Source organism: Myxine glutinosa, chromosome 13 (genome assembly GCF_964187855.1).
Source record: "Myxine glutinosa chromosome 13, kmMyxGlut1.1, whole genome shotgun sequence".
In the NCBI taxonomy this organism is placed as follows: Eukaryota; Metazoa; Chordata; class Myxini; order Myxiniformes; family Myxinidae; genus Myxine; species Myxine glutinosa.
In genome coordinates, this window is record NC_136273.1 from 54,398,595 (window position 1) to 54,424,773 (window position 26,179).

General features: G+C 48.9%; 1 protein-coding gene across 2 annotated transcripts; it reads right to left on the reverse strand.

Annotated features, from left to right (window-relative positions):
* Positions 1–1,164: 1,164 nt before the first annotated feature.
* LOC144888596 (uncharacterized) lies at positions 1,165–24,233 on the reverse strand. Of its 2 annotated transcripts, XM_078767085.1 has the most exons (5): positions 24,112–24,227; positions 8,877–8,952; positions 8,612–8,760; positions 7,690–7,759; positions 1,165–2,963 (listed from the first exon to the last, which is right to left on the reverse strand). In XM_078767085.1, exons 1-5 carry the CDS (start codon positions 24,164–24,166, stop codon positions 2,900–2,902), a joined length of 414 nt encoding a protein of 137 aa, XP_078623211.1. In that variant the 5' UTR covers positions 24,167–24,227; the 3' UTR covers positions 1,165–2,899. The 2 variants fall into 2 exon arrangements, 1 of the variants encoding a protein (XP_078623211.1); XR_013621154.1 differs by lacking the exon at positions 7,690–7,759 and having other exon boundaries at positions 24,112–24,233.
* Between the last annotated feature and the right edge of the window lie 1,946 nt (positions 24,234–26,179).

Genomic DNA, 26,179 nt, shown 5'->3' on the forward strand with positions numbered 1-26,179 from the left:
GAAATTTGGCCTATGTTGACCTTTTGGCCTATGTTGACCTCAAAAAGAGTTGGTGGTTGAATTCATTTACCAGATATGCAACTCCTCTTCAAATTTCATGTCAATCAGATGAAAATTGAGGATTTTAGAAATTTGATAAAGTTGGTGACCTTTGACCTATGTTGACCTTTTCACCCCCAAAACAATATCCTTCTTGCCAATGACGAACTCCACCATTTGGTGAAGTTTCGTGAAGTTCGGTTGAAAATTGTGACCTGTAGGCGACTGACATGCAGACAGACAGACAAACAAAGAGACAGACAGAATAATGCACAACACCAACCATTATACTTGAAAAATCTTCGATTTTCGCAAGTAACAAGTAACAACAAGAAACCGGAGTGAAAACTGAGTACTCCCTTTCAGCGTGCGTCATTGCCGAGCCCCCTTCGGTGCCCGGCAATGACGTTATGCAGCGCCTGGAGATGCCATAGGAAATGAACGGTGTACAACAGAGGGACAAACGTTTCTTTAGTCTGTGCTAAAAAAAAGATGGTTTTTCTTGATGCTTCTTCCACCGTCGGCCCAGAAACTTGTCCGTCCGTGAGCAGGTGGACAAGCATCAACGCTAAGGACTTCTAGGAATGCGCATGGCAGCTTGAAAATCTACGTTTTTTTCGACACCATTATTCCATTTTAAGAAACCACTTAAATGATGAATAGCCATAAAACTTTCCAATGTAGAGAAGATAGAGCAGTAATAATCGTAGCGCTTTAGAAAACTTTACATTTTTATTTAATTAAAATTATAGGAGCATCCAACCATGATACAATCAAAATTGAGTCCTAATCAAGTCCCTACCCACCATGTTTGATTAATATAATCATTCCATAGACATATTTGATTTTACAGTCCATACACTACGACTTCTTCTTCTTCATTTGAATGCAGCACAAGGCTGCAGGGTAGCTTCATTGGCTGAGGGCGTGGCTGCGTGACTTATGCACTGCCCTCTGCTGGTTAGAGCTGGAATTTGTAATGTGTTCATGGTGCTGGTGATAGCTCGCCTACTCTTTGTGAAGGGCACCATGGGATCTATAAAGTCCACCAAAAAATTCCTGCAGACCAATTTTAACGTCACATTTTAGCGGTTGCCGAAGACGATAAGAAGAGGCCATTTCGTTGGGTACAAAAGGTTGTTTATTGTACAGAAATCTCCAGCAACTGCTAGCGAACGGAAGTTGTAACGGCTTATATAAAACCAAGAACCCTCTTCCGAGGGCGTGGCTCCAACAGCCGCGTGTGCGTCACGACGACACAACCAAAAGCCCGTGTGCGTGGGTTAGTCCAAACCCATCGTAATGGTAACCGTCACATGCAGATAAGATAACCGCGACAAGTGAATAAGGTAACCGCGACATGTGAATAAGGTAACCACTACATGCGCCCCCCCAGAAGGCACGCCACGGGCGTGTACGTAGTTCGCGGGTGGAACAGAGCCGGGCCGCGGGTGGAACAGAGCCGGGCCGCGGGTGGAACAGAGCCGGGCCGCGGGTGGAACAGAGCCGGGCCGCGGGTGGAACAGAGCCGGGCCGAGGGTGCTGAGCAGTGGTAGCCGTTGTAGTTGCAGCAGTAGGAATTGTGGGAGCGGCGAGCAGCAGTGCGCGCGAAGGTAACGAAGCAGCCGTGCGTGCGCAAGAGATGAGCAGCGGCAGTAGCTGTAGTTGCAGGAGCTTCAGCCTCGGGATCCGCCGTAGGAGCAGTAGTAGGAGTGGCGAGCAGCAGTACTCGGCCTGTGTGCGCAGAGGCGACGAAGTAGCAGTACTCGGCCTGTGTGCGCGAAGGCGACGAGCAGCAGTATTCGGCCTGTGTGCGCGGAGGCGACGAGCAGCGGTGCTCGGCCTGTGTGCACGGAGGCGACGAGCAGCGGTGCTCGGCCTGTGTGCGCGAAGGCGACGAAGTAGCCATGCCGCCAACGCCCCGTAACGGCGTTCCTTCGGAGGGTCCCGGAGCTGGTTCGCCCCTCCAGTCGTAGAGGAGGAAATGAGCGCGATGCGCGAACCACATGGTCGCTCGTCGTTGCTAAAACTCCGGCAGTTCGAGTTTAGGTCTTGTGGAAGAAATTGCGGTCACAATCCTGCCGTGTTCATGTGGCCCCCGAATACGTTCGGGGGCAATGGGGTCACCAGTTTAGCAGTTGCCGAAGACGATAAGAAGAGGCCATTTCGTTGGGTACAAAAGGTTGTTTATTGTACAGAAATCTCCAGCAACTGCTTACGAACGGAAGTCGTAACGGCTTATATAAAACCAAGAACCCTCTTCGGAAGGCGTGGCTCCAACAGCCGCGCGTGCGTCACGACGACACAACCAAAAGCCCGTGTGCGTGGGTTAGTCCAAACCCATCGTAATGTAACCGTCACATGCGGATAAGTTAACCGCGACAAGTGAATAAGGTAACCGCGACATGTGAATAAGGTAACCACTACAACATCAAATTTAATCAATAATTTAAATTTTAACATCCGAGGGATGGCATATACATTGATGAATGACCCTGCTTGTGAAAGACCAAGATGACAGTTTATAGCTCGGTCAGGATTCAAACCCAGGCTAAACAACTCAGTGTGCGTATCTCTAGGGTATCTTGCCAGCTCAGACCACGACTGTGAAAAGGACATAACAAGGAAGGTAGCAATATTTTATTGCATTGCCTACTTAATAAAGTTGACAGAAATGTACAAAGTTTGACAAATAGAGGCAGTGAACAGTTTTATCCTGATCCTTAATGAGAATGAAGTCTCCTTGAATAATTTGAAAATATTTATCCTGTACACTGGAAGTCCATCCTCTGCTGCAGCAGTGATCTTGACTTTTGTGAACTCCTTGCTCCTTGATCCATTTGCTTGCGTGTCTTCCGCATCATGCTTGTGCGTATTCAGAACATGTGCGTGTCATCAGAACAGAGAAGATCTCCAAGAAACACCTGAAAAATAGCCAAATAGTCATACCTCCCCATCCATTCCCCAAAAAATATATCGATACAATTCTAAGAGCAGGTCCTTTGTGAGCTTTGAGCAGGGATATGTTATCGCTACCTGCCTGTGTGGGTGCAGTTTTAAAATGTTTGTCTGTCCTATGGGTCCATACTTGTTGAAACTACGAGGCCATCACCTCTCAACATATCCTTCATCTTCTGATGTCATTTATTTATATGGGTCCATACTTGTTGAAACTACGAGGCCATCACCTCTCAACATATCCTTCATCTTCTGACGTCATTTATTTATATAACTCAAGGTTAGCATCGACAATGGACGGAATCAATAAGATGCCGATTGAGGGACCGTAACTGCCATCGGAAGCAAAGAAAAGTTGTTATTTCGGATGTTAGCCCTTTTTCAGACCAGAAGAGCTTTGGTGGAGCTCAACAAAATGTTTTTTTTTTACTAAAATTGGCATCGGGGTACTCAGGTTTGCTCCTAAGAATGTGCCAGCACCAAATAAATCCATGAACACCTAGTCACCATATTTGGTGAAAGTGTGCCCTCGTATATTTTGCAGTAGCCAAATGGGCAATGACTTAAAATGTTGAAGTGAGTTATTGAACATGACCTGATCACAGAAGGTGGAATTTCTCAAAGCAACGTTTTCATGAACACTTCAGTCTGTCCAAGATCACAACAAGATAGGTCCTCCAAAACCTTCGTACTCAACATCGACAGCAATGTCGAGGATCAGGATCAGGAAGCAATCAGAGCAAAAAGAACAGTAGCCTCGACTCTTCCACGAGCCTCGACTATGTATCCAAAAAAGTAGAGAGTTAGGGGGGGAGGGCAACCAATAGCAGAGTTGAAGGACAAAATAGAGGGAGACATGGACAAACAATGGGCTTGGGGAGGAATGGGTGTTAAAAGAGGACACATGGGGTGGACAAGATGGATACAGAAGCAAACTCTCAGGAGGGACAAACTGGAAATTCAGAAGGAGGTTGGCTTGGGAATTGGGGGTTAAAGATTATGGTTTTGGAAGAGGGATGATCTGAGATGGTGGTGAACAGCTGTATTGAAGACTTGTAGGGAAGAATGAGATTGAAGAGAATGTGAAAGTTGGTTCCCCAGGCAGGAAGAAAGAGGAACAAATGAGTGTAGGTGAACATTGATTCTGGATATTGGGAGTTTCACCAGATGTTGGATTGTGTGCACCCAGCAGAAACCTGGGGGCAGGCGGGACAAAGCATGGAAAGGGCAGAGGGAGCAAGACCAGAAAGGAGGTGTTAGAAGACAGCCCACTGACCTGTCCGTGATGGTAACGTGAAAAGCCCATTGGCGGGAGATCCCATTAATCCTGAAGACCTTGGTTTATTTGCGGGAGATCCCAATAATCCTGAAGGTCTTGGTTTTCCTCTCGTCAAGCTGAGCAATGTGTGAGGCAGGGTTGCCAGCCCAAATGGGAGAGCAGTACTCCATAAAACTGCAGACGAAGGCTTTGTTGGCAGATAGGACCTCAGGTGTGCCAAGGAAGGACTTTGTACGATGCAGGAAACCCAGTTGGAGACTGGCTTTGGAGGCCAATTTTGAAATATGGCTTGACCAAAAAAATGTGGTATTTGCAATAAACATTGATGGCGAAGTCAGGTCTTGTTGGTGACAAGACATGACTTCAACATCTGGATCCTGAAATCAAATGGAAATCAAAGCAATGGAAGAGCAAGGATGACTTTCACCAAAGGGATTTCACACCCAACCCTCATTCAGCAAGATCATTGCCTATAATACCTGGAATGTCAAAGGAATCCTACCTGTTGACTATATTCTTCACAAAATAACATTCTCAATGGATTATTACAGCAGCCTCATGCACACATTTCACCAGGCTATCATGGATCAAGTTGACCAAACATCTGCTTCTCCTTCACCCAACACACCTATGCAAAAGGCCCGTGTTGCGCAGATTGCGATCCATCACTGTGGCTTCGACCAACTGGATTGTTTCACTCCCTCACCCCCATCTTTGAACTTGGACCTTTCCCCCTTTGACTTATCTGTTTCAACATTTTAAATCCCACCTGTGTGGCCTCCAATGCTCTGATGATGAGTACCTGACTGAAGAAACTGAAACATGGTTGAAGGAGGAAGGAACCACCTAAAAACTTCCATTTTAATGGAAAAAAAGTTCAAAGGACAAATGGAATAAATGCATTGAAGTGAAGGGATACTATACGGAATCTCAAAGTTGCCACATCTTGGACGCTGTTGTGAGTATCTCGTTTCTCTACAACTTTTTAAAAGCTCATTGTATATAATCCAGAGCACTTGATAACCTCATACTGAATCGGGGCAACAAGCAGAAGCAATCCGCAAACTGGAGTAAATATATATAGGGTGTTTCAAAAGATTGATACAAATTTGACTTCCTGGCATTTCTTTGTTTTTTGACATATACCGTTTTCCTTTTCAGGGTTTGGTGGTGTTATTGTGGTATTCGTTCCCTGGGATTTCTAGCTCCGTAGCTCAACTATGCCATTTAGAGTGGAGCAGAAGACAAAAGTGGTGGCTCTGTGGTATGAGACGAAATCAACAACCACAACAACATTTTCTGGGGGGCATAACCACCTGAAGAGATCACTGAGAGGTACTTGAAAGGGCCTAGGGTCACATGCATCTGCACCTTCAATGCCAGGTGGGGAATGATTGTGCCTTACTGATTTTGAGAATGACAACAGCAGGACGGTGACAATCAATGGTGAGCGCTACTGGATCGTGCTCCAGAAGTTCCATAATAATCTAGCCCAAAAGGACACCCCAAACCACATCAGCATGACTTGGTTTATACAGGATGGTGCACCCCCGCATACTGCTGGTGACAACATCACTTTCCTACAGCATCTCTTCAGAAACTGCCTCGTTGCCCTGGGTACCGCTCATGACAGGGCACCCCATAGCCCAGACTCGAACCCTCTGGACTACTGGTTCTGGGGGGCTGCCAAGGGCTCTGTCTACGTCAACCACCCTGCCACACTAGATGATCTGAAGCAGGAGGTGTCAGACTACCTCCACGCAGTGCCACATGAGACCTACAGGAAAGTTGGACAGAACTTTGGAGTCAGGATTAATGCCTGTCTGAACCGCGGAGGGGCACACATCGAGAACGTCAATTACAAGGATTTTCCTTAAATGCCAATTTCAGACCTTGGCCTCTTACATACTCTAGCAGTGACTTACTGCAATAGCAATCAGTGATAGAAAATACCATGCCATAACCTTTCAACCAATGATTGGTTCACGTTCCTGAGGTTTCTGTTTCTTTGTAAATAAACGTTTAAAGTTGTATCACTCTTTTTGAAACATCCTGAAACGCGGAAGCACTCCTTGGAGAGAAAAAAAATGAGGTAAGTCTCTTCGAATTAATCTAAATCTACGGGGAAATTATATTTTTTTTTCAATGAGCCAAAAAATGGAACCCAGGCGGTGTGTAGGCAACAGACCGCTGCCTTGATCTCTACTAAAAAAAGTTTTTTTCTTTGCTCCCCTAATAAACATATAACCTGTCCCATTTCTTTTTTTAGCCCTTTCAACCATCACAAGAGAATTGCGCTCGGCCAATCAACAGAGGAGACTCGAACGCGGGATCTTACGATAACATCAGTCGGGACCGAGAAAGCTAGTGCTCTATATATCCCTGGTGCTGGATCTAAGTTGCTTTAAGTGGTCGTGACTGAAGTACTTCGGATGATTTTGAGCGTATTAAAGAAGTGCGCAAAAGAATTGGACCCAACTGCCCTATCACCAGTGTTAGGCTTTTGAAGACGCCCAATCAAAATATCTTTGGTCAAAACAAGGAGCTTGATAAACATTAAACATGCAAGAACTAACTCCAGGTTAACCTGGGCACAGTTGGCCTTTTCATTGTGCAAGTTTTTGTTGTCTATTGTTAAGCTCATGACAACATACAGATGTGAGTGACTCATGGCGTAGGGACGGGACACAATGACCAGTGGAAAGGTATTTACAATAGACATTGAAGCAACATGCAGGTAAACCTGTACCGTGAAATGGGGTGAATAGGGACACAAACTGAAAAAAAGTTCGGAAACTTTTTTCGCTGAAAATTGCTAACCATACTGATTTGATGATATTTGGGTTGAAAGTGTTCTCTTGTTTTTTAAAAAGGAACTTATAGGCCCTATTAACCCCATATATGGGTTAAATAGGAATAAATAGGATTTTTATGGCTGTCCCTATTCACCCCGTTTTACGGGTGAATAGGGACAGTCACGAATACAAAAAAATAATAATCAAGAAATAGGAAGTTTGGAGAAACTTTTTATCCCATATTTTTTTTCATTGGTACCGTGGTTTATATTATGGGTGCATATTATGTGCATCCATCTGAGCTATCAATTTAGCAATAAGTTGGAAACTCAGGATTGTTTCTTGATTATTATTTTTTTGTATTAGTGACCGTCCCTATTAACCCGTAAAACGGGGTGAATAGGGACAGCCATAAAAATCCTATTTATTCCTATTTAACCCATATATGGGGTTAATAGGGACTATAAGTTGCTTTTTAAAAAAACAAGAGAACACTTTCAACCCAAATATCAACAAATCGGTATGGTTAGCAATTTTCAGCGAAAAAGGTTTCCGAACTTTTTTTCAGTTTGTGTCCCTATTCACCTTGCCGTCCCTATTCACCCCATTTCACGGTACCTGTCGACTGTAGTATCAACTGTAAATGTTCCAATGAATCTTTCTCCTGCAGTGGTGAATTCGTTCTTTTCTGTGAAAAAAAGAACATCCAGTCATGAATGTGAGGGCAAGAAGGGCAGGGAAGGAACTGAAAAACGCGCAGATAGCACCATTCTGGGTAGGCCTAAAACAGCAACACGAGCGCACAACCAATTAGCAACAACAGCACCGGGAGGCAGGATGTAGAGCGGCAACAACAGCAACGAATGAAAGGCGGAAGATGCCCTTTGTAAGGATTTGCCATTCATTCCCAATCAAAGCCAATTTTCTAGGGCCTTCTCGATCGGGTGAATTTTCGTCCAATGAGAGGCATCGACCCCACCTTCCACTGGGAGATTTTCCTTTTCCTTGCCCCTCCTTTTGACCGATCTCCCTCTTCTATTGGTGTGCAATTAAGAGAGAGCCATTCACGGGGCGCGGGAAAACGCCCCGACAAGCCGGACTTCCATTCAACTCGGTTCTGGGGAACCTGATGTGTTTCGCTTTTTGTTTCCTTCGTTAACTATTCACTTTATCTGTGGATCTCGACCTTCAGCACGTCCTGCGTTTCGGGGTGTCGTGACCGTCGTGCCACATTGTTAGTATAGGCTACTATGTGTAAGTCCCTCAGAATTGACCATGCCTACATGATACATCTCTCAAGTCATCAATGCACGCACATTTCCATTGGATTCACTTTCTTTTTTTTTGTACACGAAGTCGAGGCTCGAGTAAGAGCTAATATCGACATGTATACAAAAAACGTCAAAATACTCACAAGGCTTGATCAATAAGTCTATGGCTTAGTTTATAGTTATGGGGTTGGAAATACAAGGTGTGTCTGCCCCCACCATGAAACACGGAAATGCTCCTCGGAGAGAAAAATTTCCAAGAAAATTTTTACCTTGAAGTTGTTTGCCCTTCCTTTCCGCAGGTGGTTGTTTGCACGTGACACAAACACCTTGGAGTGTGAATTCATCCATAGTGTAGGAGCTGCAACTCAACTCGGACAGTAAGCACACACTCTGAGTTGGCAAGCAACGTAACCAACACCTGCAAATGACAGTTTAGGGAAGGAATGGCCCATCAGCTCAGGGTACTGTACCGACAATAACTCACCTACTCTTTGCAAAATTAAAGACATTGTGGGATCATTATCGTCCACCTACCTCGTACTGGCAGAGGCTGATAGGACGTCCGGCTTAACGACCATCCGAGGGATGGCACCCTTTGTGAAACAACACCCTGCCGCCGTGAAACACCAATCCGTCAGTTTATTGTCGGGCCGAGAATCGAACTCAGAACAGACAGCTCATTGGTAATAATCAATGAATAAAAAGGTTAGATTAATGTATTTTTAAAAATTCGCAAAAAGATTTCATTAAAAAAATGATAAAATGCAAAAAACATAATATCCACTTGTTACAATGTGATGGAGAGGAGGGCCAGGGATCCAAAATTTCTCCTTTCTTGCATATATCATAATACATAATATATATTTAAAAAAATTTATCAAAGATTGCATACCCTCCCCTGGACTTGTTATGTGTAGTTTTATAGTACCTATTTTATAGACGTACTCACATTCTAATTGTACACACTTTAAAGAGGTACTCACATTCTAATTGTTCATACTTCATGGACGTATTCACATTCTAATTGTACATACTTAATAGATGCAGTCACATTGTAATTGTACATACTTTATAGAGATACACACATTCTAATTGTACATACTTTATCGAGGTACTCACATTCTAATTGCACATACTTTATCGAGGTACTCACATTCTAATTGTACATACTTTATAGACGTACTCACATTCTAATTGTACATACTTTATAGACGTACTCACATTCTAATTGTGCATCCTTTATGGACGTACTCACATTCTAATTGTACCTACTTTATAGACGTACACACATTCTCATAGTACATACTTTACAGACGTACTCACATTATAATTGTACATACTTTATAGATGTACACACATTCTAATAGTACATACTTTATAGACGTACTCGCATCCTAATTGTACATACTTTATCGAGGTACTCAGTTGAAAAAAAGAAAACGTGTAAAAATTGTGGTCTACATTGGCACCTTATGTGCAGACAGATAGACAGACATACAGATCCAAATGAAATACCCTCTCCTCAGGTGAGGGTAATTCGGCAGCTGAGTTCAAAACATGCAAAACAGCAAGTTATCTACATATATTTCCCTTATGAAGCAAAAAGTTAGATATGTGTATCGTCCAGAACAGTGGTTCTTAACCTTTTTAAAGGCGCCGAACCCTAATGAAACCCACCGAACACTCGCGGAACCCCTCAAATTTGACCAAAAAATTAAGAAGAATTGCATCTTAATGCGTTTTCTGTTCTGCTTTTCGGGAGGCGATCTGGGAAATGCGTGGTTTTGTTTTGGCAAGGGCCACCCTCAAATCATTTTCACATGCAAGCCTGCTCCTTTTCTTTGTTTTAATGTCCACCAGTTTCGAAAACACATGCTCGCAGAGATACGTTGTAATGAACGGCGTGAGGATCTCAAGGGCAATTTTAGCGATGTGAGGATACCCTTCCATTTGGCGGCACCAAAACGTTGAGAGTGTAGCGGTTACCGCTGGATGCACACAATCGCCTTGCACCGGCCAGAACACGGCCAGACGCGCCTCTCCCGGGCATGCCCGGTCTCACTGTTCCCGGGCACGCCCGAACCTCCCGGACACGCCCGGTCTCGTCTTTCCCGGGCATGCCCGCTCTAGCCTTTCCAGGGCTCGCCCAGAGCGTCCGGGCATGCCCGCTATCGCCTTTTCAGGGCTCGCCCAGAGCGTCCGGGCATGCCCGCTATCGCCTTTCCAGGGCTCGCCCAGAGCGTCCGGGCATGCCCGCTATCGCCTTTCCAGGGCTCGCCCAGAGCGCCCGGGCACGCCCAGCCTCGACTTGCCAGGCCGCAGCCAAACACGCCCGGGCAGGTCCAGACTCGCCTTTCCAAGGCTCGCCCTTGACACCCGGGCATGCCCGGTATAGCTTTTGCCGGGCAAACTTCCCGACATAAATGTGTATATATATTGCTGCCCGATAAACGGGCTTGTCAGAATACCTGAGCTGTTTTGTTTCAATAAAGCAACTCGGACGAATTCCGTCTTTGGTCGCGTCAATTCTTTCGACCTGCGTTGGAGCGCAGTTCCTTCATTGGTGACCTACCGACATGGATACGGCAGTGACGCTTAAACTGCCTACCTTCTGGGAGGCTCACGCGGCTGTTTGGTTCACTCAGGCGGACTCTCAGTTCGCCCTGCGAGGCATCACCGCGGACGACACCCGCTTCCACCATGTTGTGGCGGCGCTCGGTTCCGCCACCGCGGCCCGCGCCTTGAGCCTCCTCGAGCACCCGCCGGCTGCTGACAAATACGACGCGCTGAAGACACTCCTCCTCGACGCTTTCGCCCTCTCACCGGCAGCATGCGCACAGCGCCTGCTCGCTCTGCCCGAGCTCGGCGACGAGCGCCCGTCAGAGCGCATGGACTATATGCTCTCGTTGCTCGGTGAGCACTCTCCAGATTTTCTGTTCCGCGAGCTGTTCCTTCGCCAGCTGCCTCACCCGGTACGCCTCGCCCTGGCTGGCACGTTGATCACGGATTCCCGCGCCCTCGCCAGGGAAGCCGATAAGATCTCCTCGGCGGGCCAGCACATCGGCGCGGTTACCTGGAGCCCGCCGCCGTCCGAGGCGACGCCCACGATGCCCGAGCGCCCTGCGCGGTTGGAGGCCGAACTGCCGGTGCAACTGGCGGCCGCCACGCCGCACCGCCCGCTTCCGACATGACGGCCGGGGCCTCCACCTGACCGGGTGTGGTGTTATTACCATGCCAGGTTCGGACACAAGGCTCGGACGTGCCGGCCCCCGTGCACTTTCGGCAGGTCGGGAAACGGCCGGGCCGGCGTTCATTCCCAGCCATGAGCGCCGGCCACTCGGGCAACTTGCTGTTTATTCGGGACAAAGCGTCTGGGCGGCGTTTCCTGTGTGACACCGGCGCCCAACTGAGCGTCATACCCGCCTCCGAGCAGGACAGGCGGGACGCCGTTTGCGGCCCCTCTTTGGTCGCTGCTAATGGCTCGGCCATAGGCACTTTCGGCCCACGCGTCGTCACCCTCTGCTTCGGCAGCCAGCGTTTTCAATGGACTTTTGTGACCGCCTGCGTCCCCATGGCTTTGCTGGGCGCCGACTTCCTCTGCGCGCACGGGCTGCTGGTCGACGTCAAACGTCGTTGCCTTGTCAACGCCGAGACCTTCAGCTCCCTGGCGTGCACGATGAGCAGCTCCGCGCCGACCGAACTGGCGTGCGCCCTCCCGGCAGCGAACGAGTTCGCTCGCCTGCTCGCGGAATTCCCGGCCCTCACGCGGCCGACGTTTTCGGCCGTCGCGGTGCGGCACGGGATCGAGCACCACATACCCACTACGGGCCCGCCGGTCTACGCCAGGGCCCGCCGCCTCGACCCGGCCAAGCTCGCCATGGCGAAGGCCGAGTTCGACGCGTTGGAGCACCTCGGCATCGTGCGGCGCTCCGATAGCGCGTGGGCCTCGCCACTGCACATCGTGCCAAAGCCGGGGGGTGGATGGCGCCCGTGTGGTGACTACCGCCGTCTCAACGTCGCTACCACCCCCGACAGGTACCCGATCCCGCATATTCAGGACTTTTCCGCCCATTTGGCGGGACGGGTCATCTTTTCGAAAATTGACCTGATACGGGGCTACCACCAGGTACCTGTCCGGGCGGCCGACATCCCGAAGACGGCCGTCATCACGCCGTTCGGCATGTTCGAATTTTTGCGGATGCCGTTTGGCCTCAAGAACACGGCCCAGGCGTTCCAGCGCTTGATGGACGGCGTGCTGCGCGACCTGCCGTTTCTTTTCGTCTATCTGGACGATATCCTCGTCGCCAGCACGTCCCGCGCCGAGCACCTCCTCCACCTCCGAACACTGTGCGGTCGCCTCAGCGAGCACGGCTTAATTGTCAACCCGGTCAAATGCCACTTCGGCGCGACGACCGTTGACTTTTTGGGCCACCGCATCACCAAGACCGGGGCCGTGCCACTGCCGACCAAGGTCGAGGCCATCACCACGTTCCCGCATCCCCGTTCCATCAAGGCCCTCCAAGAGTTCCTCGGCATGGTGAATTTTTATCACCGATTCGTGCCCCGCGCTGCTCAGCTCATGCGGCCCCTTTACGAGGCCCTCCGGGGCAAGCCGGCCAAGCATGACATTATTTGGTCCGCGGCCATGGACGCGGCCTTCGCCAGCGCCAAACGGGCCCTCGCCGACGCAACGCTGCTGGCTCACCCGGTGCTCAACGCGCCCATCGCCCTCACTACGGACGCCTCCAACTACGCGGTGGGCGCCGTCCATGAGCAATGGGTGGACGGGGTTTGGCAGCCACTCGCTTTTTTCAGCCGGCAACTCCGGCCGAACGAGTTAAACTACAGCACTTTCGACTGCGAGCTGCTCGGGCTATTCCTGGCCGTTCGCCATTTCCGACACCTCCTGGAGGGCCGCCCGTTCACGGCTTTCGTCGACCACAAGCCGTTGGTCTACGCAATGGCTAAGGTCACGGAGCCGTGGTCGGCCCGCCAGCAGTGCCACCTCTCCACCGTGTCAGAGTTCACCACGGACATCCGGCACGTCGCCGGCAAAGACAACGCCGTGGCCGACTGTCTTTCTCGGGCCAGTGCGAACGCGGTCCACCTCGGCGTGGACTTCGCGCTCATGGCGGCCGACCAGACCACCGACGCCTCGGTGCAGGCACTCCGTGCGGTGGACACGGGCCTCCGCCTGGCCGACATTCCCTTCGCAGGCACCGTCCTGCTCTGCGACGTCTCCCAGGGCCAGCCTCGCCCCATCGTGCCCGTTTCCTGGCAGCGCCGCATCTTCACCTCCATCCACGGCCTTTCTCACCCGGGCCGGAAAGCTTCTCAGAAGCTGGTGTCGGCGCGTTTCGTCTGGCACGGCCTTCGACGAAACATCCGTGACTGGGCCAACGCCTGCACGGCCTGCCAGCGGGTCAAGGTCCACCGCCACACCCAGGCCCCGCTGGCACCTTTTGCCGTGCCTGAACGGCGTTTCGACCACGTCCACGTGGACCTGGTGGGTCCCCTGCCCCCCTCGCGGGGGTTCACCCACCTGCTCACCATGGTGGACAGGACCACCAGGTGGCCGGAGGCTGTGCCCCTCGCCTCCACCACCACCGCCGACGTGGCGCAGGCGTTCATCGCCACCTGGGTCGCGCGCTTCGGCGCACCAGCGGACATCTCGTCCGACCGCGGCCCACAGTTCACGTCTGAGCTTTGGGGCGCGGTCGCCCGTTCGTTGGGGGTCACGCTGCACCGCACCACGGCCTACCACCCCCAAGCCAACGGGTTGTGCGAGCGGTTTCACCGCTCCATGAAGGCCGCACTCGTGGCCGGCCTTCAGGACGACAGTTGGGCCGACCGGCTGCCGTGGGTCCTTTTGGGCCTTCGCACGGCCCCCAAGGAAGACCTCCAGGCGTCCGCCGCCGAGCTCGTCTACGGCCAGCCGCTCCGCGTCCCGGGCGAATTCGTGCCCGACGCTACCAGTCCCTGGTCCTCCGCTCGCCAGCGCTCGGACCTCCAGGAGGCCGCCCGACGATTTGCCCCCGTGCCGACGTCCCCCCACGGTGGCCCCCAGTCCTACGTCCCCCCGGCGCTTCGTACAGCGGAGTACGTCTTTGTGCGTCATGACGCGCACCGGGGGCCACTCCGGCCGCCGTACGACGGGCCCTTCCGGGTCCTGCGACGGGGCGACAAGTCTTTCATCGTCGACTTCGGCGGCCGGCCGGACCGGATTTCTGTGGACCGCCTCAAACCGGCGCACATGGACGTCGACCGACCACCACCGTTGGCCCTTCCTCCGCGGCGAGGCCGCCCCCCGTCCACAGTTCCCCCCGCTCGACCACCCACCACCACGTCGGACCCCTCCCCACGACACTCCAGGGGTCGCTTCGGCCGGGTCATCCGGACCCCCCTTAAATTGACCCTGCCGGTGCAGGTCGATTCTGGAGGGGCGTGTGTAGCGGTTACCGCTGGATGCACACAATCGCCTTGCACCGGCCAGAACACGGCCAGACACGCCTCTCCCGGTCATGCCCGGTCTCACTGTTCCCGGGCACGCCCGAACCTCCCGGGCACGCCCGGTCTCGTCTTTCCCAGGCATGCCCGCTCTCGCCTTTCCAGGGCTCGCCCAGAGCGTCCGGGCATGCCCGCTATCGCCTTTTCAGGGCTCGCCCAGAGCGTCCGGGCATGCCCGCTATCGCCTTTCCAGGGCTCGCCCAGAGCGTCCGGGCATGCCCGCTGTCGCCTTTCCAGGGCTCGCCCAGAGCGCCCGGGCACGCCCAGCCTCGACTTGCCAGGCCGCAGCCAAACACGCCCGGGCAGGTCCAGACTCGCCTTTCCAAGGCTCGCCCTTGACACCCGGGCATGCCCGGTATAGCTTTTGCCGGGCAAACTTCCCGACATAAATGTGTATATATATTGCTGCCCGATAAACGGGCTTGTCAGAATACCTGAGCTGTTTTGTTTCAATAAAGCAACTCGGACGAATTCCGTCTTTGGTCGCGTCAATTCTTTCGACCTGCGTTGGAGCGCAGTTCCTTCAAGAGTGTTGTTGTGCTGAAGAGTTGTTGTTGAGTCTGGCTCTGCTGAAGTTCGATGAGGTCGTCGAGGTATTGGTCGTTGACATCTGCCGTTGCAACGTCGAAAGTAAACGGCTGCCGCACCCATACTGGGTATTGCTCTTGGTCGGGAAGTAGCCGTCGAATGACTTTCCCAGCTCATCCAAGTGCGTGGCAATCACTTGCTTCAGCTCCCCCGGTACAGCAGTGCCTCCAACTTCAGACTCATCCTCGATCCCGCTCACGCACTCGTCCAGTAGCGAAAAGTTCGCGAAGTTGTCGTTCTCTGTTCGACGCCTCCACAACGGTAACTTCTTTCGGAAAGCGCTCAGCTTTTCTTCAGATTCGATGACATTCACTCCACCACCCCGCATCTGCCAATTGAGATGATTGAGTGCGTCGAAGATGTCAGCTAAGTAAGCCAAGGCGAGGATGAACTCTGACTCTTGGAAGTGCGTTGCATGGCAATGCTGTTGTTCTCGCAAAAACAGGGCTAATTCTACACGCAAGGCAAAAACACGGCTCACTACCTTCCCTCGTGATAACCATCGAACGTTAGAGTGGCAGAGAAGGACTTCGAATTCAGAGCCGATTTCATTGCACAGCTCTTTGAAGATGCGATGATTCAGAGCACGGCTTTGCACGTAATTCACAGCTTCAAAGACGATTTTCAGAACATTGGCCAGTTTGGGAGGCAGGGTTTTTGATGCCAGCGCGTGTCTGTGCAGTACGCAGTGCGTGACCATGATGTGTGGTGCATCGGCCTTCACCAGCACTCCAAAACCCGAGTTGCATACCAGCATGGCTGGAGCTCCGTCCGAGCAAACTGCAGACACCATGTTCCACGAGAGGCCGTTGCTTCTGAAGAAGTCATCCACAAGCTTCTTCACATCAGCTGCCTTTGTCATTGTTGTGAGAGGCTTGCAGAACAGAAAGTCTTCCTTGATCTTGTCTCCTTTGACATAACACACAAGTAAGATGAGCTGGCTCAAATTCGAAACGTCGGTGGTCTCGTCGAGTTCAAGGCTGAATTTCGTCGGGCTCGCGACTAAATCTGCAACTACCTGGATGAGGATGTCGTCGCTCATGTCGTCGATTCTGCATCTGATGATGTCATTTGAGAGTGGAACGAGAGACAACTAGTTTTCAGCAGCTTTTCCCAGCATGATGTTGGCCATCTTCAACGCGACCGGTTTGATGAGTGTCTCGCCAACGGTGTGCGGTTTGCCCTGCTTTGCGATCAGGTACGCAACTTCATACGACGCGGTGAGGATCGGTTTGTCAATTGGAACGAAGCCGAGAGTGGGCAAGGTAGCACTTGCGTCGAATCGGACTCTCTTCAATTTGAATTCATCCAGCATTGTGTCTTTGTACTGCCGCTCGCCGTGCAGTTTTTTGAAGTGTTCCTGTAGTTTTGCTGGTGCTAGGCCGGAGTTGATCAACTTGACATTGCAAAGCATGCATTGAGGACGCTGACTTCCGTCCCGTTCCGTCAAACACGTGAACCCGTACCGCACGTAATCCTCTGACCACTTCCTTTTTTTGCTCGACATACTGCAAAAAAAAAAGAAAAAAAGTAACAAACTGATCTTAATTGAGTTTGGGCTAATAATTGTATGACAAAAATTTAAAAAGGAACATGCTTAAATATAATCAGTACCCCTCTGAAAACTGAGAAATTTTAATGAAGAAAACATAACTTATAGTTACGATGACGGGATTTATTATCTACTCAACTCTATGTCACCTCAAATCCATTATAATATTGCATAGAAAACTGCGAATTGTTAGTTTTGAATTGCGACCAAAGGAGTTATATCACCTCCACCTAATTTTCTGAGTAATTCAATCATATTTTATAATCACCATCCACTTTTGACTTTAATATAACTCTGAACCCGCCCTGCATATCCACAAACATTTCCAACTTACTTTTCATTTAATCAGTAACTCCAAAGTAAGGCGCGACCAATGACGCACGGCACACGGCAAGCTAATCGAGGCTATTCACTGGAATTCCCGAACACCTGCAAAGTCCAAAATCCAGTAAGTAAGTAAGCAAATAAGCACCATCAACAGAATAATTAGCAAGTTGCTCATTGATTCAAATCACTACAGTCAGTGTGAAACAACTTATCTTAAACACAGACCAGAGAAACCATGAATGGGATGGGAATACAATTACAAATAACATTTCCATTCGTTCGTAACATACATAGCAAAATAATAATCTATATAATAATACCCTAAGGACTCGACTTTGTTATCCCTTTTACGCCGCACCCAGTGACCTGATGCCCACGGCACTAATGGATTTACGATCTATGAACCGCGCTCTTTGTTTATCACGTACAGACATACTCGAAAAATCTGAATTAGCCGACGTTGGGGCCCAAAAGCATCCGATTAACTGCCGATACGACGCCATCTTATGACGCCATCGTATTGGCGTCTGCTGGGCGAAGGCGAAGCGAGCTGTCCGCTGATTGGACAGTCGAGTGGTGTGAACATGGGTGGTGTGAACCAAATGGTCTTTTTATTCCCTTGAACATTTTAAATTAGGATATATAAGGAAACGAATTTATCGTCATTGTAATAAAATTAAATGGAGTGACGTTGCGATACTCGGGGTGCGTTGCAAAAATCCTCGTAACTCAGAGAGGTGTAGCAGGTGGCGAGACGTAAGGAAGCTTAAAGATAACGAGCTGAAAACAGACGAACGATATGTCAATCTCTTTCTACACCGAACGGAAATAAAAGTATGAGAGCGGGAAGGCATGGCCTGAGCACCGAGGTTCCACAAGTGGGGGAGACGAGGGACAAATGAGTGCAGGTGAGCTGCGAACCTTTATTTTGGGAGTTGGGTTGTTGGAAGAACGCGTCGAAACTGTTGGGACTGCGGAGGGAATGATGAAAGAAACCGCAATGACTTGAGAAGAGGTTAGTCAGGTTCACTATGTTTTTTCGTTCAAAATTTTGGTAGATTAGCAAAACTATACATTTTTGGAATATTCAGAGCATGAGGAATCCAAAAATTAATGTTTACATTTGCGTAGACACCTTTGCGAAAATGACACTCAGGACAGTGATGAAGATCTGTAAAAGCATATTCCTGAACAGTATAGACCTCGTAGATACTGTGTATAGGACTTATAGTTCAATCTGATACCACCTATATCTTCCTATAACAACCTATAACTTCAAAGGACTTGCAATATCATGTATTATGTAATACAGTTATATCACAAATATAAAGACAATGGTTTTCAATTACCTTTGTTTGTTGCTTTTCTATAATCCTGAGCACTATTTTGAGGCCTTTATTGGATTCCTTGACCCAGAAAACATAGGATTAGCATATTTAATTAAGTCTCTAGGTTGACTAGAAGCCGAGATCGCGCAAAATATGTATTTTATGGCGGCCATTTTCAAAATCCAAAATGGCGGCCATGCAGGTGTCTGTGCAAATGCCAACATTGATTTTCAGATTCTCCATGCTCTGAAGATTCCAAAAATGTACAGGTTTGCTAATCTCCCAAAATTTTGAAAGAAATTATATTTGTTAACATAGTGAACCTGACTAGGTGGTGGGAGAGGCCGTCGACCTGTCTGCATTGATAAAGCAGTATCACCTGTACGTCCGCTGCTTTGTGAGAGATACCAATGGTGTTGAGTCAATTTTAATCAGATTGATTTGGAATTTCAGCAACATTTGCATATTTGGTTACCGAAGCATATTGCTTTTGAGGTCAAAATCACCTAAAACCGTCAATGTTTTTGTATTTTATTTTCGCGGTTTTCTTAATGTTTGGCAGACGGAAGAAGTCTGAATACAAAGGGCTTTGCATTTTAAGTTGCCCAGTTGTTCATTTTGTGTGTCTGGGGATGTTGCGATTGGACTGCAGGTCTATCAGATGTTCCTGGTGGAGCGAAGGTTAAACTGTACTGTCCTAAGTGTGTGGACGTGTATACACCGAAGTCATCACGGTATTGTGACGTAGTCGGAGCCTGGTTCGGCACTGGGTTTCACCAAATGCTTTTCATGGTTCATCCTGAGTTCCGTCCTCAGAAGCCTGCCAACCAGTTTGTGCCAAGGTTCGCTTCCTTTACTTCCAGAGCATGCATTTGTGCCGGTGTCGGCGATCGTTGTTCATATACGCACTCTTCATTCTCATCTTTCTTCCTAACTCTTACTCGGACAAGCAAATCCATAATTCCATAATTCCATAATCCATAATCCATAATCCATAAATGCCATCCATCATGGTACACTCTATCCATACACCACATCCTCCCTTCCGTGGATGTTCCACGGGTTTCGGCTAGTAATATTAATAATAAGCGTAATTACACATAGATTCAAAATTGATACAAAATAATAATAATATTAGTAATAAGCGTTCAAATTTGATGTTCAAATTTGATTCAAAATTGATATAAAAATAAAAATAAAAAATTGCAATGCGTTTCGGAGGACCTCCACCAAACCCCTGTGACTGGCTCACTGAACCCCTGGGATTCAGTGGAACCCAGGTTAAGAACCACGGGTCTATAAGGTACAAATCAAACAATTTAACTTTAAACCATTTTAATGGTGTTTTGTCCAATAAAAGGTTGTTGGGGTAGCTGTCTGCAAGTTTACTTCACGATGTACAATCAGCAACTACTGTACTACCACTTCAACTGCCCCAATTATTCCCACCTCTTTGTTGAGTCGACCTGGCAAAGTTATTGCCTTAAGTCTTTTACGAATGTGCTGGCCAGGCCCGACGTTCGACGGAAGATGTTTTGAACAGGCACTTGTGATTTATGGAGAATACCAGTAATAACTCGCCCACTCTTCGAAAAATACACCGTGGGATCATTAACGTCCACAAACGAATTGGTAGTGGCTGGATCCCCAGCTTAACATCGATCAGAGGGATGGTGAACTTCCTGCGAAACACCAATTTGACATCTACTTTGTACTAGTATGCCCTTGCAATGCTGCACTATTTGAATAGCCTTCGAAAACAAGTCAAAAAATAACAATATTGCAGAGAATATCTCGACGTTTCAGCAGTCCATGCAGGATGAGCTCAAAAGCAATTTTTTATAATGAAAGGTGACGTCATTGTAGATGTAAAACATCTGCAAAATTCAGACTGTGCATAGGTGAACAAAATGAATATGGTTAGTGCACACCCTTCATGTTACTGATGCACACTGCACACTTAATAGTGCTTACATAAGTTCCAATTCACCGGCATCCTGGCCAAGTTCCAATTCACTGGCACCCTGGACAACTTCCAATTCACCAGCACCCTGGACAACTTACAATTCACTGGCAACCTGGCCAAGTTCTAATTCACCGGCACTTTGGCCAAATTCCAATTTGCCAACAACCTGGCCAAGTTCCAATTTACTGGCAACCTGGCCAGTCTCCAATTTGCCAACACCTTGGCCAAGTTCCAATTCACCAGCACCCTGACCAAGTTCCAATTCACCGGGATCCTGGCCAAGTTCCAATTCGCCAGCACCATGCCAAAGTTCCAATTCACCGTCACCCTGGCTAAGTTACAATTCACCGGCACCCTGGCCAAGTTATAATTCACCGTCACCATGGACAAGTTCCAATTCACCAACACCCTGGCCAAGTTCCAATTCACCGGCACCATGGACAAGTTCCAATTAACCAGCACCCTGGCCAAGTTCCAATTCACCAACACCCTGGCCAAGTTCCAATTAACCAGCACCCTGGCCAAGTTCCAATTCACCAACACCCTGGCCAAGTTCCAATTAACCTGCACTCTGGCCAAGTTCCAATTCACCGGTACCCTGGCCAAGTTCCAATTCACCAACACCCTGGCCAAGTTCTAATTCACCGGCACCATGGACAAGTTCCAATTCCCCAGCACCCTGGCCAAGTTCCAATTCACCAACACTCTGGCCAAGTTCCAATTCACCGGCATCCTGGCCAAGTTCCAATTCACCAACACCCTGGCCAAGTTCCAATTCACCGGCACCATGGACAAGTTCCAATTCACCGGCACCCTGGCCAAGTTCCAATTCACCGACACCCTGGCCAACTTCCAATTCACCAGCACGCTGGCCAAGTTCCAATTCACTGGTAACCTGGCCAAGTTGCAATTCACCAGCACGCTGGCCAAGTTCCAATTCACCGGCACCCTGGCCAACTTCCAAGTCACCAGCACCCTGGCTAAATTCCAATTCGCCAACACCCTGGCCAAGTTCCAATTCACTGGCACCCTGGCCAAGTTCCAATTCACCAGCACCATGGCCAACTTCCATTTCACCGGCACCATGGACACGTTCCAATTCAACCGGCACCCTGGCCAACTTCCAATTCACCGGCACCCTGGCAAACTTCCAATTCACCAGCACCCTGGCCAAGTTCCAATTCGCCAAACACCCTGGCCAAGTTCCAATTCACTGGTAACCTGGCCAAGTTCTAATTCACCAGCACCCTGGCCAAGTTCCAATTCACCGTCACCATGGACAAGTTCCAATTCACCAACACCCTGGCCAAGTTCCAATTCAATGGCACCCTGGCCAAGTTCCAATTCACCAGCACCATGGCCAACTTCCAATTTACCGGCACCATGGACAAGTTCCAATTCACCAGCACCCTAGCCAAGTTCCAATTTGCCAACACCCTGGCCAAGTTCCAATTCACTGGCAACCTGGCCAAGTTCCAATTTGCCAACACCCTGGCCAAGTTCCAATTTGCCAACACCCTGGCCAAGTTCCAATTTGCCAACACCCGGGAAAAGTTTCAATTTGCTGGCACCCATGTCAAGTTCCAATTCACCGTCATCCTGGCCAAGTTTCAATTTGCTGGCACCTGGGCCAAGTTCCAATTCACCGGCACCCTGGACAAGTTCCGTACCCTGGCCAAGTTTCAATTTGCTGTCACCCTGACCAAGTTCCGATTCGCTGGCACCCTGGCCAAGTTACAATTCACCAACACCCTGGCCAAGTTTCAATTTGCTGGCACCCACGCCAAGGTCCAATTCACCAGCACCGTGGCCGATTTCAAATTCACTGGTAACCTGGCCAAGTTCCAATTCACCAGCACCCTGGCTAAGTTCCAATTCACCGGCACCCTGGCCAACTTCCAATTCACCAACACCATGGCCAAGTTCCAATTCACCGGTGCCCTGGCCAAGTTCCAATTCACCAGCACCCTGGCCAACTTCCAATTCACCAGCACCATGGCCAAGTTCCAATGCACCTGCACCCTTGCCAAGTTCCAATTCACCGGCACCCTGGCCAAGTTCCAATTCACCAGCACCCTGGCCAACTTCCAATTCATCGGCACCATGGCCAAGTTCCAATTCACCGGCACCCTGGCCAACTTCCAATTCACCAGCACCATGGCCAAGTTCCAATGCACCGGCACCATGGCGAGGTTCCAATGCACCGGCACCCTGGCCAAGTTCCAATTTACTGGTGCTCTGGTCAGCTTCCAATTCACCGGCACCATGGTGAAGTTCCAATTCACCGGCACCTTGGCCAAGTTCCAATTCGCCAACACCCTGGCCAAGTTCCAATTCGCCAACACCCTGGCCAAGTTCCAATTCACCGGCACCATGGCCAAGTTCCAATTCACTGGCACCCTGGCCGAGTTTCAATTCGCCAACACCCTGGCCAAGTTCCAATTCGCCAACACCCTGGCCAAGTTCCAATTCACCGGCACCCTGGGCACGTTTCAATTTGCTGGCACCTGGGCCAAGTTCCAATTCACCGGCACCCTGACCAAGTAGCAATTCGCTGGCACCCTCACCAAGTTCCAATTCACCAACACCCTGGCCAAATTTCAATTTGCTGGTACCCTTGCCAAGTTCCAATTCACCAGCACCCTGGCCAAGTTCTGATTCACCAGCACCATGGCCAAATTCCAATTCGGCACCCTGGCCAAGTTCCAATTCACTGGCACCCTGGCCAATTTCCAATTCAACTGGCCACCAAGATCCAATTCACCAACACCCTGGCCAAATTTCAATTTGCTGGCACCCTTGCCAAGTTCCAATTCACCAGCACCCTGGCCAAGTTCCAATTCGCTGGCACCCTGGCCAAGTTGCAATTCCTGCACAGACTTCCTGTGTTGGAGTGGGAACCCATGCAAGATTGTTATCCTAGCTAAAAAAACATGTTTTGGCCAAACCGACACTCTATATCGAGCATGTCACATGATCTGTTCTGACTAAAACCTGGTTGGTTGCCCTTCATATCCGATCACGAAGGCTATTCATATGACACATGCCAACTTTTGTTTATCCTGCAGAGGAATTGTTGTTGGCAGCAACCACACTCAATAGGTAGCAAGCAGTGCAACCTGGTGGCAAGGAACATCCAAGAAAACCAGACAACTTGATCCCCATGCACCAGCCAATAATTTTTTAATTTTTTAAGGCTCTGGCAATAACTCGTCTACTTTTCGAGGCCACCGTGAGATCTTTAAAAATCCACCAACTAGGCCTACCGTTGGTAAACGGGACACCAAGATGAATGTCCATCGAAGGGACGACACACTTTGTTATAATGTACAGTGAAAGTACATGTGAAACACCATCCGACAGTTTATACAAAGCTGAGTTGAGATTCGAACCCAGGCTTGGCAGCTCAGAGGCGAGTATGCATACTTCAAAGCTACCCTTCTCTACTAAAACCTACATCCTGATAATCTCCATCCCTTTCATATACACAACATTCCTCACCTTCCGTCCCACTGGACTTCATCTTGAAGTGTTTGAAAACTTTTGATTCCCGCATGCGTCTCCTGCTCCGTAGTACTCTTGGTCGCAGTGACCGCACAGCTGTTGATGTCCAATGCACAACCCTTGCGCTGCGCGCAAACGCCCAGCAAGAATTGCGTTTGGACAATCAACAGCGGAGAGTCAGAGTTGAATGCCGTCTCTTACGATAACATCGGTAGGAACCGAGAAAGCAACAGCTCAATATCTCCCTGGTTCTGGGTCCGAGTTGCTTTAAGCGGTCGTGACTCGAGTACTTCGGACAAACTTTGAGCGTATTAAAGAATTGCACAAAGGAATCGGACTCAACTGCCCTAGAACCAGTGTTAGCCTTTTGAAGACATCCGATGGAAAGTTCAGGAATTCGAATGGATTATACGGTGTACGGGAAGGAAGAGTCCGACCGGCAATGGCCCGGTCCATTTGGCGTAAAGCAAGCGAGGGTGCAAGCGGTCCGTGGGTCGCGATGCTTTTCACGGACTCCCGTTGCTTCGTTAGTCCTGGGACTATGTGGATCAATGCAGGCCCCCCCCAAATAAAAGGACGCAGCTCACTCAATCGGCGCGCCGGGTGCGGTCTTTGAATGTTCATGCCAGCGGGTGATAAATGGCGCTTCGAGCGAAGTAATGAATCCGGGTCACTCTGTTGACGATCAGAGAGTGAATTGCGATGGGCGGGAGGTAGTGTGTGCACTGGAGGGGAGAGGGACAGCTATTCAGGACGCGTCCCTTTTGAGATGCGCGCTTTTGTCGAACTTCTGAACAGCTGTTTATGTGCGCGGGAATTCAGTCCATCGTTCTGATGCAGCACTCATCATGAATGCTTTCTACATTAACAATACACACCCTTGTTTAGTCCTTCTACCCCTCCTAAATAAACAATGACAAGGAATTAATGGTGCAAAAACAACTCCACAAAACTCTACAAAACTCTGCAAAACTCACTGAACACTTGAATGTGCAAAAATTGCGAGGTTTTAGTAACCATTCATAGAGCTGGTCATATATAATGCATTTGTTATTCTGGTTATTTCAACTTTTGCTTTGTGTGCGTATGTTCTCGTTTCCCGATATTGGAACATTCCTAACTTTGGCCAACAGTTTCACTCATTCATTATCCGGATTTTCGTTGGGAGGCAACAGCGCCATGGCAACGAAGTCTCAGAATGCCTGTCTCTTTTCATTCATTACTGGAGTGTTTTTCCAACCGCAATCTGGGAGGCAGAGTTGCGTCATTTACAATTACGACACAATGAGGGCAAACGCCAAGAAATCAATAAAGATCAAAGTTTAATTCGCCATTTAGCCATGCATGGGTCACGATGTAGAAAGCTGTATCTGATGAGTGTTGCAGGTATACGAGAAAAATAAATGGTATCTGCATGATGCTGGTGGTAGATGCTCTGGATCTCGAAAAAATAAAGCCGGAATATCTCGTATTTGAGAGCACGTCTGTTCAGTTGGATGAAATACCTAATTGGAAGTTTATCAATGATATAGAAAAGTAAGTTCAGAATAACTATGTACGTGTTGCAGATTCAACTAAAAGCACCTCAAAATGCAAAGCCCATTGGCGTTCTCTTTGTACTCAAATAAACATAATAAAAACAACAGTTTAAAAAATTGTACATTTTTACCTCCGCCACCGAATGTGTCTGTCTGTTTTTACTTGCGAAAATCGAAGGATTTTTCAAGTACATATATTGGTTGGTCTGGTGTGTTATTCTGTCTGTCTGTCTGTCTGTATGTCAATCGCATACAGGTCACCATTTAAGTCAATCTTCACAAAACTCCACCAAATGATAGAGTTGGTCATAAGGAAGAAGCACATTGATTATTATGAGGTCAAAAGGTCAACATAGGCCAAAGGTCAACAACTTTGTCAAATTTCTAAAATCCTCAATTTTCATCCGATTGACTTGAAATTTGAAGAGGATTTGCACATTTGGTCATTGAATTCAACTACGAATTATTGTAGAGATCATCAAAGGTCAAAATGTCAAAAACTTAGGTGGAATTTCTACAATCCTCAA